Source organism: Callorhinchus milii, unplaced genomic scaffold (genome assembly GCF_018977255.1).
Source record: "Callorhinchus milii isolate IMCB2004 unplaced genomic scaffold, IMCB_Cmil_1.0 Scaffold6, whole genome shotgun sequence".
NCBI classification, from domain to species: Eukaryota; Metazoa; Chordata; class Chondrichthyes; order Chimaeriformes; family Callorhinchidae; genus Callorhinchus; species Callorhinchus milii.
This window is the reverse complement of record NW_024704747.1, coordinates 15,614,095-15,631,389: the sequence shown is the minus strand read 5'-3', so window position 1 is coordinate 15,631,389 and position 17,295 is coordinate 15,614,095. Positions and strand designations below refer to the sequence as shown.

At 41.6% G+C, this 17,295-nt stretch overlaps 1 protein-coding gene across 1 annotated transcript in view; it reads left to right on the top strand.

Moving 5' to 3' along the window:
- The first annotated feature begins 1,185 nt into the window (after positions 1–1,185).
- Positions 1,186–17,295, top strand: part of LOC103176852 (integrin beta-2) — a 34,746-nt gene continuing 18,636 nt past the window's right edge. Inside the window, exons 1-6 of the mRNA XM_007890646.2 lie at positions 1,186–1,270; positions 11,305–11,368; positions 12,567–12,661; positions 15,326–15,521; positions 16,124–16,294; positions 16,918–17,159. Coding sequence (XP_007888837.1) covers positions 1,211–1,270; positions 11,305–11,368; positions 12,567–12,661; positions 15,326–15,521; positions 16,124–16,294; positions 16,918–17,159 — 828 coding nt within the window. The 5' untranslated portion in view covers positions 1,186–1,210. The remainder of the gene's footprint in view (positions 1,271–11,304; positions 11,369–12,566; positions 12,662–15,325; positions 15,522–16,123; positions 16,295–16,917; positions 17,160–17,295) is intronic.

The following is a 17,295-nucleotide window of genomic DNA, read 5'->3' as shown; positions in this document are numbered from 1 at the left end:
TTTAGGTAATATTGTGTTAAATGTATCTTGTATTGTGTATACTGGGGTGGAGGTTTGGTATAGCTCCCCTGGGAGACTGATGGCCTATTTGTATCTCTCCAATGGTAGCAGGATAGGACTGCAATACAAAAGACAATAAACACAGCAGTTTGTGTGTATATATACATATATATACATAATGCCCTTCACATAAGATAATATCTTGGAGCTTAAATCCTCTCAAATTGTCACCAAATCCATTGGTATTTGACAGTCATATGATAAAGTGCCCTCTGGTTATCAAAGGGTTTCTTAGCATCAAAGAGAGTTTCACTTCAGATTCAGTTGATGTTGCGAATTATGAAAGGAGAGGCCCCCTCAAATGAATTCTGTTTGATCTGGGTGGATAAGTTTAAGAGTCAAATTGCTGAAATGCAAAGCTGAAGGTTTGTGCTAAAAGTTCAGAACTGCGATTGTGGGCACCCTGATGTTGCCGGAATAGGATTGAGGCCACCATATACTGATTAACCCAAAGGAATAGATAGATGATCCTCTGCTTCCTTCAACAATGAATTGTGTTTTCACCCAGTTGTGCAGGTCCATTTTCCCTTTATTTTAGCTTTTATAAATAGTCTGTCAAGAAGACAGAAATAGACAATTCACAAAGTTTGAGCTCAATTGAAGATTAGAAAAAATTTGTTTTAACTTAGTGTTTTAATGGCAGTGGCATATGGGTTGGAGCTCAAGTAGTTAACATTGATGAACTGGCCTATTAAAGAGACCTGATCAATATTTTTTGAGACTGATATAAAATTAGTAGTATCTTTGCTTGGATGCTGTGGTGGGAATTGTGTTGGTGTGGACTCCAGGGTGCTATTGGTTTGGTTCTCAGTATTGATGGTGATTATCAGCATGGGATGAGCAACTCTGCCCCTTCTCACAGTGGTAGTTGTAGAAGAATGGCTGCTTGGGGTGCATTAAAATAACATAGGTGGGCTGCCTCACTCGATTTTTGACTGAAGGCCAGACCGCTATCTGGAGGATATTAGCTCTTCTGTTTTCCTGATTCCTTTGAGCTGATATTGCTGGTATTTCTTGGGAAAGGACAGCTTCTGAGGACTGGTTTTTCACTTTCTCAAATTTTCTAGGCTGCTGTGTGCTTGCTTTTGCAATCGTTCTTTTTTTAAACTGTAAAAAGGAAGTGGGTGGGTTAGTGTAAAGTGAAACAGCAATGCAAACGGTCTTGCAAACACTCAAAAGTCCTGCTGTCTGCCTGCAAGGTTCAAGTTATGTGAGTAGTGAAATCTTTATTGTTCTGTGCTCTCTTTGTCATGGTGTACCTAAGGGTACGTTTTCGAGTCCTTTCTCTTTGATTCCCTTGTGTTGCCCAGATAGCTTTTGTCTTTGTGAATTTGGGGATTTGTTCCCAGCTGTAACAAGTTTTAGTGACAGCTCCCGTGTGTGTTCAGTATTGGCGCCAGTGCCCTTCAATGCTCACTCCTATTTACGGAAAAACTTACCTTTGTGAATAATAATAATCCCTGCATTTGATATAGTGCCTTATCACGTCTTCAAAACGTCTCAAAGTGCTTCGTATGATATACTATTGAACAGTGCTCTGATCACAGACAATTCCAGATAGCGGATTGGGCAAAGCGTCATTCATAACTAAAATTAGCATGGAATCCAGTAATCAACTTTAAAATGATCAAAGAAGATCTAATCTGAACTGTAAGGTTGTTAAAATTCCATGTCCCTATTGACAGAACAAAGTAATCTTGTTAAAGCCTGGAAATATGGGAACATTTCTGTTGACTAGTACAGATTCAGGAAATTCTCCCAAAGTGTCCATTTAAATCAAAATGTTCTTATGTATTTCCCGGCTCTGGCTTCTGTGGACAGTTATGAGTTAGTGTTGGGAGGAAAAGGCTGATTTAGAAATAAAATACTGTTGGGTTTTATTAGGTGTCAGCCTCACGCTCAGCAAGTAGCACTCCTGCCTCTGAGTCAGAAGGTTGTGGATTCAAGCTCCATGAAGGGATTTTGAGGTTGTAGTCTCAGCTGATACTCCAGTGTAGTTACTGAGGGAGGGTGCCTTTGTTTTGTCTGAGTGTATGTGTGAGAGTTGGATGTTAAGTTCATGGCCATTTAATGGATGCAGAGCTGCTGCCTGAGTGACACTAGATTTTGGTAATGGAGAAACGATATCCTAGTAATTTAGTATCAATTCCATCTAGTTCAATTTATTCATTAAAACCATTTCTTTTTTTAGCAGGATGAACTACTCTCCATGATTGGTATTAATACAAGTAGCAGATCAAAAAAATAAAATGTTTACGGCACACCCCCACCCCGACACCCCACCTCTTTCCTTAAATGAAACCACATGACATTTAATTTAATGTAACCTCCCCTGGGTGGGTGGTCGGAAGGTTGAGATTAAATGGGTCAGAGGACTTTCTTCATCTGAACCTCTTTTGTGAACATGTGTATGTGGGGGGAAATTTTTAATTAGAATTTTTTATGAAATTGCATTGTTGACCACAAACTACATAGATACCTGATATTAGATTTTTCAGAAAGTCAATTTAGGGTTTGCATCAAGTTTCCTGTTAAATGTGTTTGTGCTTTTTGCTGCAACCACAGCTTCCAGTTGTGAGTTTCACATTTTCACTACCCTCTGCATGAAGAAGTTCCTTCTTTTTGACTTGCCCCTATCTATGCTCCTCGTTTTCGACTTGCTAACAAGTGGAATGGTATTTATAGCTGGATCCAAATACAACTTTTAATAGTTCATAAACCATTTCTGGTCTGATGGACATCTCAGAGTGGTTAGAGCACTCGCCTCGCAAGAGAGAGTTTGATTCCTGGGTGAGGCAAAATCTTATGCAAATTTTCTTATTTCACTCGCCTCGCAGCAGTAAGTCGGAACCTGGTTGTTTGTCGATTGGAAGATTGCTTTCTGCTTAAAAAAGAAAATGAGTCACTGAATCCATGACTATGCTGTACACAATTGGCCGCCGTATTTTGCCTACAAGTACACAGCCAATCCACTTTGTACAGCAGGTATAGCATAATAAGCATAATGGGGTCATATGGATGATACCCAACTCTATATCTTAACCTCCACCCTCGACCCCAAGACCACTGATGCCCTGACAGACTGCCCATCAGTCATCAAGTCCTGGATGAGAGCCAACTTTCTAGAGTTGAATGTCAGCAAGACCGAGGCTCTCCTGATTTGCTCCCATCAGTGCCTCCACACCTCAGGGAGTGGCAAGCATCAGCATCCAAGGATGCACATGCCATCCATCTCACCAAGCCAGTCAGGAACTTAGGCGTCTTGTTCGAGTTGCTAACCCCCTATCAACTTGTCCGCTCCTTCCGCTCAGCACACTCCGGCCTGCTCCATGTGTCCCACCTGGCTTACTCCACCATCAGCAATCGGGCCTTCAGCCTCTCCGCCCCCACCCTCTGGAACTCCACTCACATTCCATTCACCTTGCTCCTTCCCTTGCCTCCTTCAAAGCACGCCTCAAGATCCTCCTCTTCAACTGAGCCTTCGGCCATCCTCTGGCCTGATCCCAACCCCCACCCCAGCTCGGGTCCTAATCCCTGACTGTTCAGCGCCATGGGACGTCCTCCAGACTTGAAAGACACTTTACAAATGCATTGTTGTATTGTATAATACTAAGGTCCCATCCCCTAGTCATTAAAATACAAGTGGATCTGAATCATTTAAAAAGACAGTTTGATGTTGTGATCGGGGATGGTGGAAGTTAAAGATTCTTCTTATTATTTAATAATCCTTGCATTTGATATAGCGCTTTTCATGTCTTCTAGATGTCTCAAAGCGCTTCACAGAATATAAAGTGAATTGACCATATACATGTGGGCGAAACGCAGCAGATGATTGCACACAGCAGTGTCCCACAGACAGTCATGGAATGAGTGACCAAATTATTATTTTTTNCTTGAGGGATTATTATCCCCGGAAAAGCAATCCGCCAATCGATTAACACCTGGGTTCCTACTTACTGCTAGGTAAACAGAGGCGTGTGGAGTAAAGAAACTTACCGAACATTTCGCCCTGCTGGTAATCAAACCCAGGTCTCTCACTTGCGAGGTGAGTGCTCTAACCACTCAGCTACAGGATTCCGAAAAAAGAAGGGTTTTTCTCCTACTGTCCTAACAACAATCCTCCAAATAAAATTGGTCATTTATTCCATGGCAGTTTGTGAGACATTACTGTGCATAAAACTGGCTGCTGCAATCACCCTCAAAACACAGTCACACCATTTTAAGTATATCCTGTGAAGCACTTTGGGATGTCCACACAATGTAAGGATTATTATTATTCTTAATCTGGTGGTGATGTGTTCCAATTACTTGTCAATAATAATAATCAATGAACAATTCCCTGGAAAATATGTCCTCAAATTAGCCTCAGACATATTGACCACATTAAAAATAATTTTGAAATGCTGTGTCAGCATTCCAACTTTATAGTGTGTAAGCTGATCTTTGACTACTTTTTTGGCATAAAATCATTTAGTCCACACATTGTTCATGATAAACAACAACAACAAATTACATTTGTATTTGGTCTTTCAAGTCGGGAGGATGTCCCAAAGTGCTGTACAGTCATGGATTTGGATCTGAGCTGAGGTTTGGGATCAGGAGGGGTGGAGGGCAGGGAAGGTCCCCGGAATCCTGTAGCTCAGTGGTTAGAGCACTCGCTTTGCAAGCGAGAGACCTAAGTTCAATTCCAGGCAGGGCGAAACCTTGGGCAAGTTTCCTTACTCCACACGCCTAATAATAATCCCTCCAAAAACCCAAAACAATAATAAATTGGTCATTTTCAATCTACGACTGTTTGTGGGACATTGCTGTGCGCAATTGGCTGCCGCGTTCGCCCACAAATATATAGTAAATTCACTTTACAATGTGTTCTGTGAAGCGCTTTGGGACGTCCTCCCGACATGAAAAGCGCTATATCAAATGCAAGGATTATTATTATTAAGGTAGGGGTAAGAGGGTGACCAAGGGTACGGTTGAAGAGGAGGAGTGGCTTTTTTCTCTTCTTACTTGCTGCAAATATAGTACAATTGGAAAGAAATGGTATAAACCAGTATAAGATTGCAAGAGAGGTGCGCTGCATGTACCCTGAGAAAAGCTGCTCTCATGTTGAGATCTAATTTCTCATGAAATTACTTTATTTCTCTCTTGGTCCTTTAGAGTCACTCATCCTTAAAATTCACTTGAACTGTGTTCCGCTGTGGCTCCATGTGGCTGATCTCATTTCTAATTTCTGTGAAACCATATTGGGGTTTAAAGAGGATCTTGCTAATCAGTTTAGTAGTTCCAGTGAATTTGGGCTCAGACACATCTGATTCCAGATAAACCAAACCCAGCTACTGTACAAAACGCTTCAATGACAAAGCGTGGCGGAAGGGAAGGAAATAAATTGCTACAAGTGTCTACATTGTTGATTCATTTTTGTTCAGAAAATAGGACAAATATGACACTTCAGTTTTGCAGCAATTCTGCATATTCTTGAACTCGGAAGCAGAGCAGCCTTCACAGTTCAGTGTGGTCTGGATCTTTCCATCATCTTTCAAGCCAGCAGCTATCTCCTCATCCTGTGTACTCTGCAATTGCTGTGAAATTGGTTGCTGCATTTCACCCACAAAATTCACAGTCAATCCATTTTAGAATATAATCTGTGAACCGCATTGAGACATCAAATGCAATTATTATTTTTATAATTACCCTTGCTCACGTGGTTTTCAGTTTCAAGTTAACTGCACCCTGTGGTAGTGCTACCTAACAATACCAGATTGGCTCTCTAAACTTCACTTCAGAGGCAGCACTTTCAATTGCAAAACTTTCATCTCTTTTTGCTAAAGTGAAACATTTATTCTCCTCTGAATCTGATGTCAATAAATTACAATTTTGTATTAAGTTTTATGTTGTTCTGTCATAATGCATTTTAAAAATAATTCTATTTGTTTCCTTTTCCTGTTCCAATTGGGCTGAGACACTGTTGCAGGGTTGTTCCACCATTGGCGGGAGAGCCTTTAGCTACTCTGCCCCCAAACTCTGGAATTCCATCCCCCAATCACTCCGCCTCAGCCCTTCCTTAGCCTCCTTCAAGTTCCGCCTCAAGACCCTCCTCTTCGGCCATGCCATCGGTCATCCCCCTTCCCTTCCCCTCCCTTCTCCCTCCCTGACCCCAGCTCGGTTCTGAAATGCTGTACACTGCCCAGCGCTTCCCAACATAAAAGGCGCTATACAAATGTAATGTTGTTGTTGTCTATTTGCTGTTCTTTTTGTTCTGTCATTTTTTAAAATCTTGTGTCCTTACTCTCTGAGCAAGAATTGCTCATTCATGTCAGGAGAAGACTCAGTGGGAGAACTGTTGGGAGGACTCAGTGGGAAGACTCAGTGGAAGGACTCCTGTTGGGAGGCCTCAGTGGGAGGACTCCTAGTTGGGAGGACTTTTGTGGGAGGACTCCTAGTTGGGAGGATTCCTTTGGTAGGACTCCTGTTGGGAGGATTCCTTGTTGGAGTCCATACATGTTTGATGAGCTTGTTTAGGTCACGATAGGAGATCCCCAAAAATAAAATAATATGCCCATGACACCACCCCATACAAGACCTTTCTGATGAGGTATGAATCATGTCTACTACGTCAGTTGGTTAGACAGACACATTTCGATTTTATTAGTATAATGTATCTCTATCACTACTTTGTTCCAGAATACCTTGCATATCTTTTGGGGAGCTTAAAGCATTTTTTAATATTTTTTTAATGTAAGGTAACATCAAAAATGTCATAAAAACACCAGTTCTTTCATTGTTTCTGTTTCCCACTAACTATCACATAAGTGTATCTCACTATCTCTTACTTGTTGTTTCTCTCTCTCTCTGCCCCTCCCTCATTCCCTCTCCTTAAGTCTTAGTCTTAATCATATAACTGTTGTCTCATTCTTTATGAGTCACAACCAACCACTGTTCTCCTACCCTGCTCAGGTTTTCACTCTAACTGTGTGAAGTGCAGTGAAACCATTACTCTTGTGAAAGATGCTATAACAGTGCAAGGCATTATTGTGCAAGGTATATGCACAACTCTCAACTCATTTCAACTCTCTCTCCCACTCGCACCCTAACCTCTCGCATCCATGGTCTCCTACGCTGTTCCAATGAGCCACAGCGCAAGCTCGAGGAACAGCACCTCATTTATCTGCTAGGGACCTTAGACCCTCTGGTTTCAATATTGATTTCAACAATTTCAGACCATAATCACTTTTGCCCTCCCCCTCTTCTGGGAACCATTACCACATCACCTGTGTCCTAGACACACCTTTTCTCTCTCTGGTCTGCCTATTTTGTTGCAATTTCTCACCCCCCCTACCTTTGTTTTGGATTATTAACAGCCCTGTTCTCTACCCCATTTTCTCCTTTGTCTTCCTTGCTCTGCCTCCTGTTAGCCTCTGTTAGCCCTGAAAAGCCTCTCCCTCCCAAATGCCCCAGTTCTGTCAAAGCATCGTGGTCCCGAAATGTTGACTCATTCCCTTTCTCCGGAGTCCTGTAGCTCAGTGGTTAGAGCACTCGCCTTGCAAGCGAGACACCTGGGTTCACTTCCTGGCTGGGCGAAACCTTGGACAAGTTTCCTTACTCCACACAGAGCCTAATAATAATCCCTCTAAAAACAAAAACAATAATAAATTGGTCATTTTTAATCCACGACTGTTTGTGGGACATTGCTGTGCGCAATTGGCTGCTGCGTTCGCCCACAAATATACAGTCAATTCACTTTACAGCATATTCTGTGAAGTGCTTTGAGACGTCTAGAAGATATGAAAAGTGCTATATGAAATGCAAGGATTATTATTTATTATTATAGATGCTGCCTGACCTGCTGAGTGTTCCCAGCGATTTCTGATTTTGTTTCATATTTCCAGCAATTGCAATATTTTGCGTTTTTTTACATAAGTATATGATACTCTGTTCATCCATCTGCTTACTACAAGTGCCAGACGGCAGCTTCCGGTCCCATGAAACATTCTGTGAGTTGCATTGAAAGCATACGATAGGACTGAGTTACCTTGCTTCCCTAATTGAATGAGGAGTTTGAATGTAAAGAAGGTGTGACGTGTGAAGTCAGCCTGGCGCAGTGGTCACACTCTCGCCTCTTGAGTCAGATGGACATTAAAGATCCCACTGCACAATTTTAAAAGAGAAGGGAGTTTCTCATGACAAACTCCCAAATAAAATTGGTCATTCACTTCATGGCTGTTTGTAGGATAATTGCTGTGTTCAGATTGGCTGCTGCATTCACCTTCAAATACACTCATTGTACTTCAAAGTAATATCCTGAAAACCCTTTGAGATATCTCAATGATGTGATAAGGCGCTAAATTAAATGGAAGGATTATTATTATTTGATATAAGTTGTTGCTTGATTTAGCTGTTCGGTTTTGTTGCAATATTAGGCTTTTTACTCTTGATAAGCAATAACCCCATAAGAAAATGCACTTTGCTTGGAAAAAAATATTGCTGATTAGTTTTCACTGAAGTACTCCTGCGCTATATATACACAAGTTTTTTTCCATAACATTTAGCTCTCCTGGATCAAGGAACAGGTGGAATAGTTGCTTAAAGCATCGGAACAACTGGAATACTTGTTAAATGTTTCAGAGCAGCAACAGGATATGAGGTTATATAGACTATCACGTATTTCTCTCGCTCGCTCTCTGTGATGGTAATGAACAAGGCTCTACACCCACAGATGTTTCCACGCTGTTTTTGTTCTCCTGTGGAGTCTTCTCAGTTCAGCCCGGTGCACAGACTGTGTAAGGCCTGTCAGTTGGAACCTATCAGTTTCCACCCCATGCAATTTTGGACAGCTTTGATTCAAGAGAGAGATCAGAGTTACATTTGTAGTGGGGTTTGAGTTGGTTGGATTTCCTGAATAAGTAACATGTTGACTGTTGCGATAGCAGCGCAAATAGGACACATTTGGATCTGTAACTGAATATGGTAAGTGATGAAATACTAAATGCTGTTGTCCAATTGTTAATTTCAGTCAAGTTCAGTTTATTGCAATCGAGAAGGTGATATTCGCAGGCAGGAGAGCGCAGAAGATGTAAGCTGAATGAATCTAATACTATTCTGGCATAAAATAGCAATTGTTCAATCAGTAGTGCTTGTTGACCATATTTTGTCAAGATATTGATTCATGTTGAGCAATGGTGTATCGGAACTGTGAACAGTTTCAGGAAATGAAGACCAGCCACAAATTGGGAAATCTCAAGTCTGTCAACCAGATGCTACACTGTAGCTTACCCAACATGAAAGGCACTATACAAATGTAATTTTGTTGTTGTTAGTGGTTAGAGATGGATTTTTGGATGAGCAGCCTGAGAAAACCCAACTTACTGAGCCAGGCTGACATCTTTTTTTCAGAACAAAAACATTTCAAAATGATATGAAAAAGTTAATACTTAATAATATAATATTCATTGCATTTGATATCAGCCTTACCACAACATTGAGACTTCTCAAAGCACTTCACAAGACGTACTGTCAAATGATGTCACTGTGTGTATTTTGTGAGCGAGTTTTAAGGAAGAAACATGAAACTATTCAAAACTTGAATTTCCTGGTGCAGAAGCATCTAATTCTTAATACTCACATACATATTACAGCAACAATAACATTTCTTGCAGGAAGCATCTCAGAACATCCTTCACACAATTAGTAAAACTTCTCTTTCTCAGATTTTTTAACTTGCTCTGTATTTCTGTCCTCATGTTTCTTATAGCAAATGTGAATGAACAAGATTTTCCTTAATGTGAATGTCTCTGTATAAATTTAAATTGTTGCTGACGGAAACAAAAATTTAAAAACAACTGCAGGAAATTATCAAAGCGCAGAGACAAATATGGAGCAATATGTGTGGTGCACCACCCAAGGCCAATACCAAGATAGAATTATGGAAAGCTTACAGCACAAACAAAGCCAAATACAGAGCAAGTTAAAACGTGTGAGAAAGAGACGTTTTACTAATTGTGTGAAGGATGTCCTGAGCGCCTTTTGAGCGCCTTTCACGTCGGGAGGACGTCCCAAGGTGCTGTACAGTTGGGTCAGGACCCGAGCAAGGGGGAAATGGTCAGGGTGAGGGGAGGGAAGGGAGGGAGCGAGGAGGGGGGAAATGGTCAGGGTGAGGGGAGGGAAGGGAGGGAGCGAGGAGGGGGTAGAGAGTCGAGAGGGGAGCTGAAGGCACAGTCAAAGAGAAAGGTCTTGAGACCGGCCTTGAAGGAGGAAAGGGAGGAGGTAAGGCGAAGGCACTGGGGGATAGAGTTCCAGAGCCAACTCCAGAAACACCTTAAACAAGTAAGCTAGACAGATCAAATGTCTCAAAAAATGAATTTAATAAGCTATTTTACACCTGTCCAAAGTACTGAACCTGTGCTTCACACAACTTATGAAAATTCCTAAAATGTGACCCTTCAAGCATATATATATATAATATATGTGGGTGTGGAGTGACTGATTCTTTGTCATGTATTGTCAGAAAATCCAGTGTTAAGCACTCTGGGACATCAGCCAATGTGAAAGGCACTATATAATGCAAAATTGTATTGTACATTGAGGAGGTTGCAATACCAATGTTGCGAGAAGCCGTGCTCTCTTTCTGGGATCATACTGACATTGACTTAGCTTTGACCATTCAGGCATCTTTGTCATATTCGGTATCTTGAACATTTTTCGCTCATTCCTTGACTCCAGCAGGACACTTTGCAAATTCACTGGTTGGCTAGAATCAGTGACCATCTGACAACAGTGAGAACATATCTGAAAATAATAAAAGCCAAACCCATTTGTTTAACACTACATTATGCTTGTGCAAGCCCAGGATTGATTATCAAACACTGAACTTCTGAGTTGGAATGTAATAGTTTAGTGTTACTAGGTTTGATTGAGACTCTGCATTTCAATCTCTTTGCTGCTTTAATACCTCAAACATTGGATGCAGTCAACAGCATTTGATATCTAGCAATCAATGCACATTTCTTACTCCACCCAGCCCTAGGAGCAAAACAGCTATTTGTATTTGTTCATCTCAATATACACATATGTTTATAATTCCCTATGTTCCCCACCAGAAATGACCCAAGAGGTGTACTCTTGTCTGAATCAATTTTAATTATCCAACTGCTGTTGTGATATCTGCAGACAGTGCTCTTGTCAGTATAAAATACAATTTAATTATAAAGACATTTACCAAGTATCTAACACCCTATTTTTCTCACACAGGAAATGACTATGTGGTTCCTCTACCAGCTGGTGTTTGCTTTCATGCTGGGGTCAACAAGAGCTGGTGAGTGAAATTCTGCTGTGTTTCACAATGAAGGTACACCTTCTTTGAATAGATGGTAAACGGCCTGTGTTCAGAAACGGCCTCCCTCATGTGTAAATTTAGTGAGAGGTTGAACACTGAGATTAGGCTGTGCTGGTTTGACTATTAATCCTAAAAGTCATGAACTACGTGAAATGATTCTTCTAATGATATTAGATTTATGGTTATGATACTGTTAAAAATAACTTTGCACATTATCCATTTAGGTTTCTCTCAATTATGTATCTGTTTGCCCCATATCAGTTAAACATCTTATCTGAATGACTTTATTGGAGTTTTGGCCTAGAAAGTGAGTTCAAAGACCAACATGGTGCTTGAACCCACAATGCTAGAGCCCAGAGTGCTTCCAACCGACTCCAATATACGTGGGATCAACGGCAATTTTTGTGTTGGTCGCCTGTGTGATTGACGCATGTGGAAACCCATTCCCGTGCTTAAGAGTATCCAAGCTAGACTGAGAGTTCCATGCATGATACCTGAAGGGATGCATCCTGCTTATCCAGTTCCAGAGAATAGCTTGCCATTGAGGGCATCACCTGGCAAGCTTCCTGCTGCTTGTCCAGCCAGGACCACCCTACTCAATAGGGCTTTGGCTTGCAGGGTTGATGGGAGCTGAATGGGAATAATCCCTGCCCCCAGTGAACATCAATGTGAGCTGCCATACAAGAATCCTATATTATTAACTGTCGAACAAATGTGCGCAAATATGTGTGCACATCTTTATTCAGTTTCTCAATTCTGTTTAACCACAAAATACTGTCACTTTACCACAGTATATCCTGTGAAGCACTTTGAGATATCTAAACAATCTGATAAGGATCTAAAAAAAAGCAAAGATTGTTATTATTATCATGGGTCAGTTTGATCTGGTACTTTCAATTGGTTGCACTCTCGCCATTTACTCTCCCAATGTAAAATGCGTAATACCGAATGAAAGATGGTTTTAATTTCTGTGGTCCTCCCTTATTTAGCGGTGAAAGTGATGGTGTTTGTGAACGTTGCAGCACTCACATTTCTTAATAATAATAATAATACTCCTCGGTGGTGTATTTGTGTGTGCTCTTATATTTCTAGCATTTCTAGTTATTCCTTTTTATGTGGAATCATTGGAATGGAGCATCTTTGGTAACAGAGTCGTGTTTCTTTCTATTTTATTTAGAGTCTTCTCAATTTCCATGCAATCCGACCAAAGCAGAAACAACATGCAACGAATGCATCAATTCAGGACCCGGATGTGCCTGGTGTAAGCAAATGGTAAGACTCGGTTAGTCATTGTGTTTACAGGAACAATTCATAATGGTACAGTCAACCACATCTGAGAATGGAATATGCTGGTTTACAGATGGGGCTAAAGGAGATGGTATTGGAGACTGGCTACAAGCTATATGATTGGGGATGTCATCCGCAGACATGGGGTACACTTCCACATGTATGAAGACGACACCCAACTCTATTTTTCCACCTCTCTTTGCGATCCCCAGTCCCCTGTTGTTCTGTCAGCCTGCCTGTCAGATCTCAGGGGCTGGATGAGCGCAAATTTCCTTCAGCTGAACGTTGACAAAACAGAAGCCATACTCTTTGGCTCTCGTCAACGTCTAAAATCTCATGGCTCTCACCTCCTCCACCTACCCGACCTCCCACTAAAACTCTCCGAACCCGTACGCAACCTAGGCATCAGGTTCGACCCCCAATTATCCTTCCTCCCCCACATCCAGTCCCTCACCAGCACCGCTTTCTTCCACCTCCGACACATCGGCCGTCTCCACCAATATCTCTCCCCAAAAGCCGCTGAAACCCTGGTCCATGCCTTTGTCACCTCTCGGCTGGACTACTCTAATGCCCTTCTCCCATCCACTACTATCCATAAAATTCAGATCATTCAAAACTCTGCCGCCCGCATTCTCACCCGCACAAAACTCCATTCCCCGATCACCCCTGTTCTTGCCAGACTGAACTGGCTGCCTATCCCAGAGAGGATTGATTTCAAGATCCTCACCCTTGTTTTCAAGTCCCTGCACTCCTCTGCACCCCCCCTACCTCTCTGACCTCCTCTCTCCTCAAAACAATACACGTTGCCTTTGTTCCTCCGGGTCTGGCCTCCTCCTCATCCCCCGAGTCCTCCGCTCCACCCTCGGTGGCCGTGCCTTCAGCCACTATGCCCCGAGGCTCTGAAACTCTCTTCCTCACTCCCTTCGCCTCGCTCCCTCCCTTCCTATTTGCAGGTCTCTGCTGAAGACCTTTCTTTTCGACCACGCCTTTGGTCATCTTCCTCCCCCTCCCCCTGGCTCGGTCCCGGGATCCATTACTGTGAAGCGCTCTGAGACGCTGTCCGGTGTGGAGGGTGCTATATAAATCCAAGTTGTTCTTGCTGTTTGAAATCACAATGTTGTGGTACCTATTGTTTCAATTGTATTGTTGATGGAAAAGCCAACATTTTGAGAAGAGGACAGAAGAAGGAGGTGGTTCTTGAAAATAGTCCAGTCTGTTTGGCAGTATGAGGTTGTAATGCCTGTGATAGCTAACTGACCCATGCTGACACGAACTGATATACGTGAGATGTTGAAACTGCATGCCATATAGATGTTACACATATCAACTCAGTGACAAATACTTTCACGGATGCAGGCATGAGCCTCCACCCTTATCTAATCCTGCATTCCCTGCCCCTCCGCATTGGTAGTCAAGCCTTCAGCACCTACACCCTAACCTCTGTAACGCCCACAAATATACGGTCAATTCACTTTACAGTATATTCTGTGAAGTGCTTTGAGACGTGTAGAAGACGTGAAAAGTGCTATATCAAATGCAAGAATTATTATTATTATTATTAACTCTCTCTCTACTCCTTCAACTTCACCCTCTAACAAATTCTGCCTAAAAAAACTAACTCTCCCTACAAGTTTCTGGCCTGCAGGCCGCTAGCTGATCACTTGATGTCACTGTGGGCAGTACGGCTCCAGACACACGCCATGCGGTGCAAGCGGCAAATGGGCTTCACTTGGAGCCCCCACTGTTGTGATTGTCTGTGTATTTGTGTGATTGTGAGTGTCTGTGTGTGTCTCTATGTGTTTGTCAGTGTCTGTGTGAGTGTCTCTCTCCATGTGTGCGAGTGTGTGTCTCTCTCCTTTGTATGTGTGTGTGTTTCTGATTGTGTGAATGTGTATGCATGCCTCTCCTCTGTCTGTGTGTGTGTACATCTCTGTACCTATGAGTGTGTGTGTGTATCTCTCTGTGAGAACGTGTGTCTCTCTGTGACTGTGTAAGTGTCTCTCTGGGGCTCTGGGGCTGTATGCAGTGCTGGCCCTGGGAGGCAGGAGGTGGTGACCTCCTGTAGCCTCGCTGACGTCCCCTCCCCACCCATCCCCACAAAATAAGGGCCACCCAGTTTATGTTAACAAAGTAATTAATTTTTTTTGCAACAATCTAATATGTGTTGATTACTTATGTTTAGCTTTTATCAATAAAGTGGAAAAATGTACGTTGGCAATAAAATGTACCTCAATACCACCAATCAACCCCCCACAATTTGCTAATCTCTCCGCAATTTTGGGCACATATTTCCGCACTTTTCCATTGGCCCAACTCATGGATATATCAAATTGCATGCCATGTAGACATTTACACATATCAACTTGATGACAAATACTTTCACGAACGCGATGAAAAGAATCTCCTGTAATAGCTGTACACTCTCTATGAATATTGTCTTTTAAAAAAAGAACATAATTAATAATTAAAAACTCTATGAGTAAGGACTTCTGATTCATCCTGTATACATGCATTGTTCCTTGTATGTATTTACACCAACACAATGACGTTTCTTCCTCAAACACTGGAGGTTGTTCCCATTAATGTGCATTTTACTAAGAAAGTTACAGCCGTTGTAGACTTCCATTCACTGTGTTTCTCTTCTTGCAGAATTTCAGCAAGGAAGGAGAGACGAGTTCATCACGATGTGACTCACTAAGCAACCTAATAGCGAGAAAGTGCAAGAGACAGGACATAATCAACCCCCAAAGTGAACTTTCCGAAATAGTGAATGATCCATTTCAGATTCGTAAGGACAATGTGATTCAGATAAAGCCTCAGAAAATCCGCCTTGCTCTTCGACGAGGTGAGTACCCGAGTTGCTTTTTTTCTACATGCTTTTGAAAATACTTGAGATTCAAGGACATAGAACACTGAACAAAGATGATAGAGAGCAGAAAACAAAGATGATAGGGAGCAGAGAGCAAAGATGATAGGGAGCAGAGAACTCTTCACACTCTGGGATGCAAGAATACAAGGAACAAAGGGATGATGAAAAGCTCATTCTGGGGTGCAAAGGTCTGACTTTAGTTGTGTCCTTTTGTTGTTTATGCTGTTAAAACAAAGTGTAATATTGTGAAACATGCTGATGGTATCAAGTTAAGAGGCCAGGTGACCAGGTAGGGAAGATTAAAGCTTTCAAAGGGATCTAGACAAATTAAGTCAACACCCAAGGAATGGCTATAACAAAATGAAAAGCACTAAATCAATTGCAATCAAAATACAAAACAAGATCATATAATGAGGTATTTTGATACCTGAGTAGCATTGAGACACCTTTTGAAGATTCACTTTCTCACAGCTGTACATTAAATGTGTTGCTAGGCAGGATGTATAAGAGATAAAACCAGAAGGAAACTGTTGAAATTTTTTTTGTAAACCATTAACAAACAATACCATATATTTCAGGCCTTCCCAAGGAGATAGCGTTCAAATTTAAGCGTGCGGAAGGTTACCCTATCGACCTGTACTATCTTATGGACCTCTCCTACTCCATGAAAGATGATTTGGAAAAAGTGAAGAGTCTGGGGAAACAGCTTCTTGATGCACTGACTAGTGTCACAAAGTCCATTCAGATAGGTGAGATCATTTTGCTTATTGTACATTATTGAAACCAATGACTTGTGGAGGCCATACCGTTCAATAATCAGGGTATGACTTGGTCAAATCATTCTCTTACTCTGGGATAGCTGGGTGTACTACTACCTTGCTTTGGATAAAATCCTGCTTACTTAAATGCCATGTATAGTACAAGCAGTTATTTTACAAAAGGAAGTGCTGGTTATTCATTAGTTTTAATAGGGAAGAAGGCACTTTCAAGGCGTTGAATAGTAGGCACCAATGATCACGTCTTTACTTTTCTCTTATCTTTCCTAGTTCATGAAACTGAGTCCAAGTCCAACTGGTTTTGTACTAAAATACCACCATCTGTGTAAACATGGGGATAAGTTGCAGGTCATTATAGAAGTTCTTAATTAATACCATGTGACTTTGAATATCCCAATTCATCACCAATGTATAAGAACCATTAATATTGTCTTTCAATCACAAAATATAATTCAGATATTGTTTGGGTTATTGCTGGATCTGTTTCTTTCTCAAAACAGTTTAAAAAAATTGAACTAACATGAATGATAAATAAAACCCATTCTAGTATCGTCTTATGTTAATCTAACGCATTCTGACACGTCTTTCTTCTGCAGGTTTTGGTTCCTTTGTAGATAAGACTGTGCTGCCATTTGTAAATACAAACAAGGAAAAAATGAAGAATCCGTGTCCTACTAAATCTCAGAAATGTCAACCTCCGTTTGATTTTAAGCATGTCCTCAAACTAACAAACAATGCGGACACCTTCAATACGGAGGTTCAAAAGCAACACATTTCTGGAAATCTGGATCCTCCAGAGGCAGGCTTGGATGCCATGATGCAGGCAGCAGTGTGTGGGGTAAGGCTAGTGCTAACCTGGATGTCAGCTGTCTTTTAGCGTGAGTCGTCAGCTATGGAAGCCGAGCACACTGTGCTTCCAGGAGAGTGGGTCCATTGGACACCAGGGCTATCAGCAAAACTACATTAAAATGGGG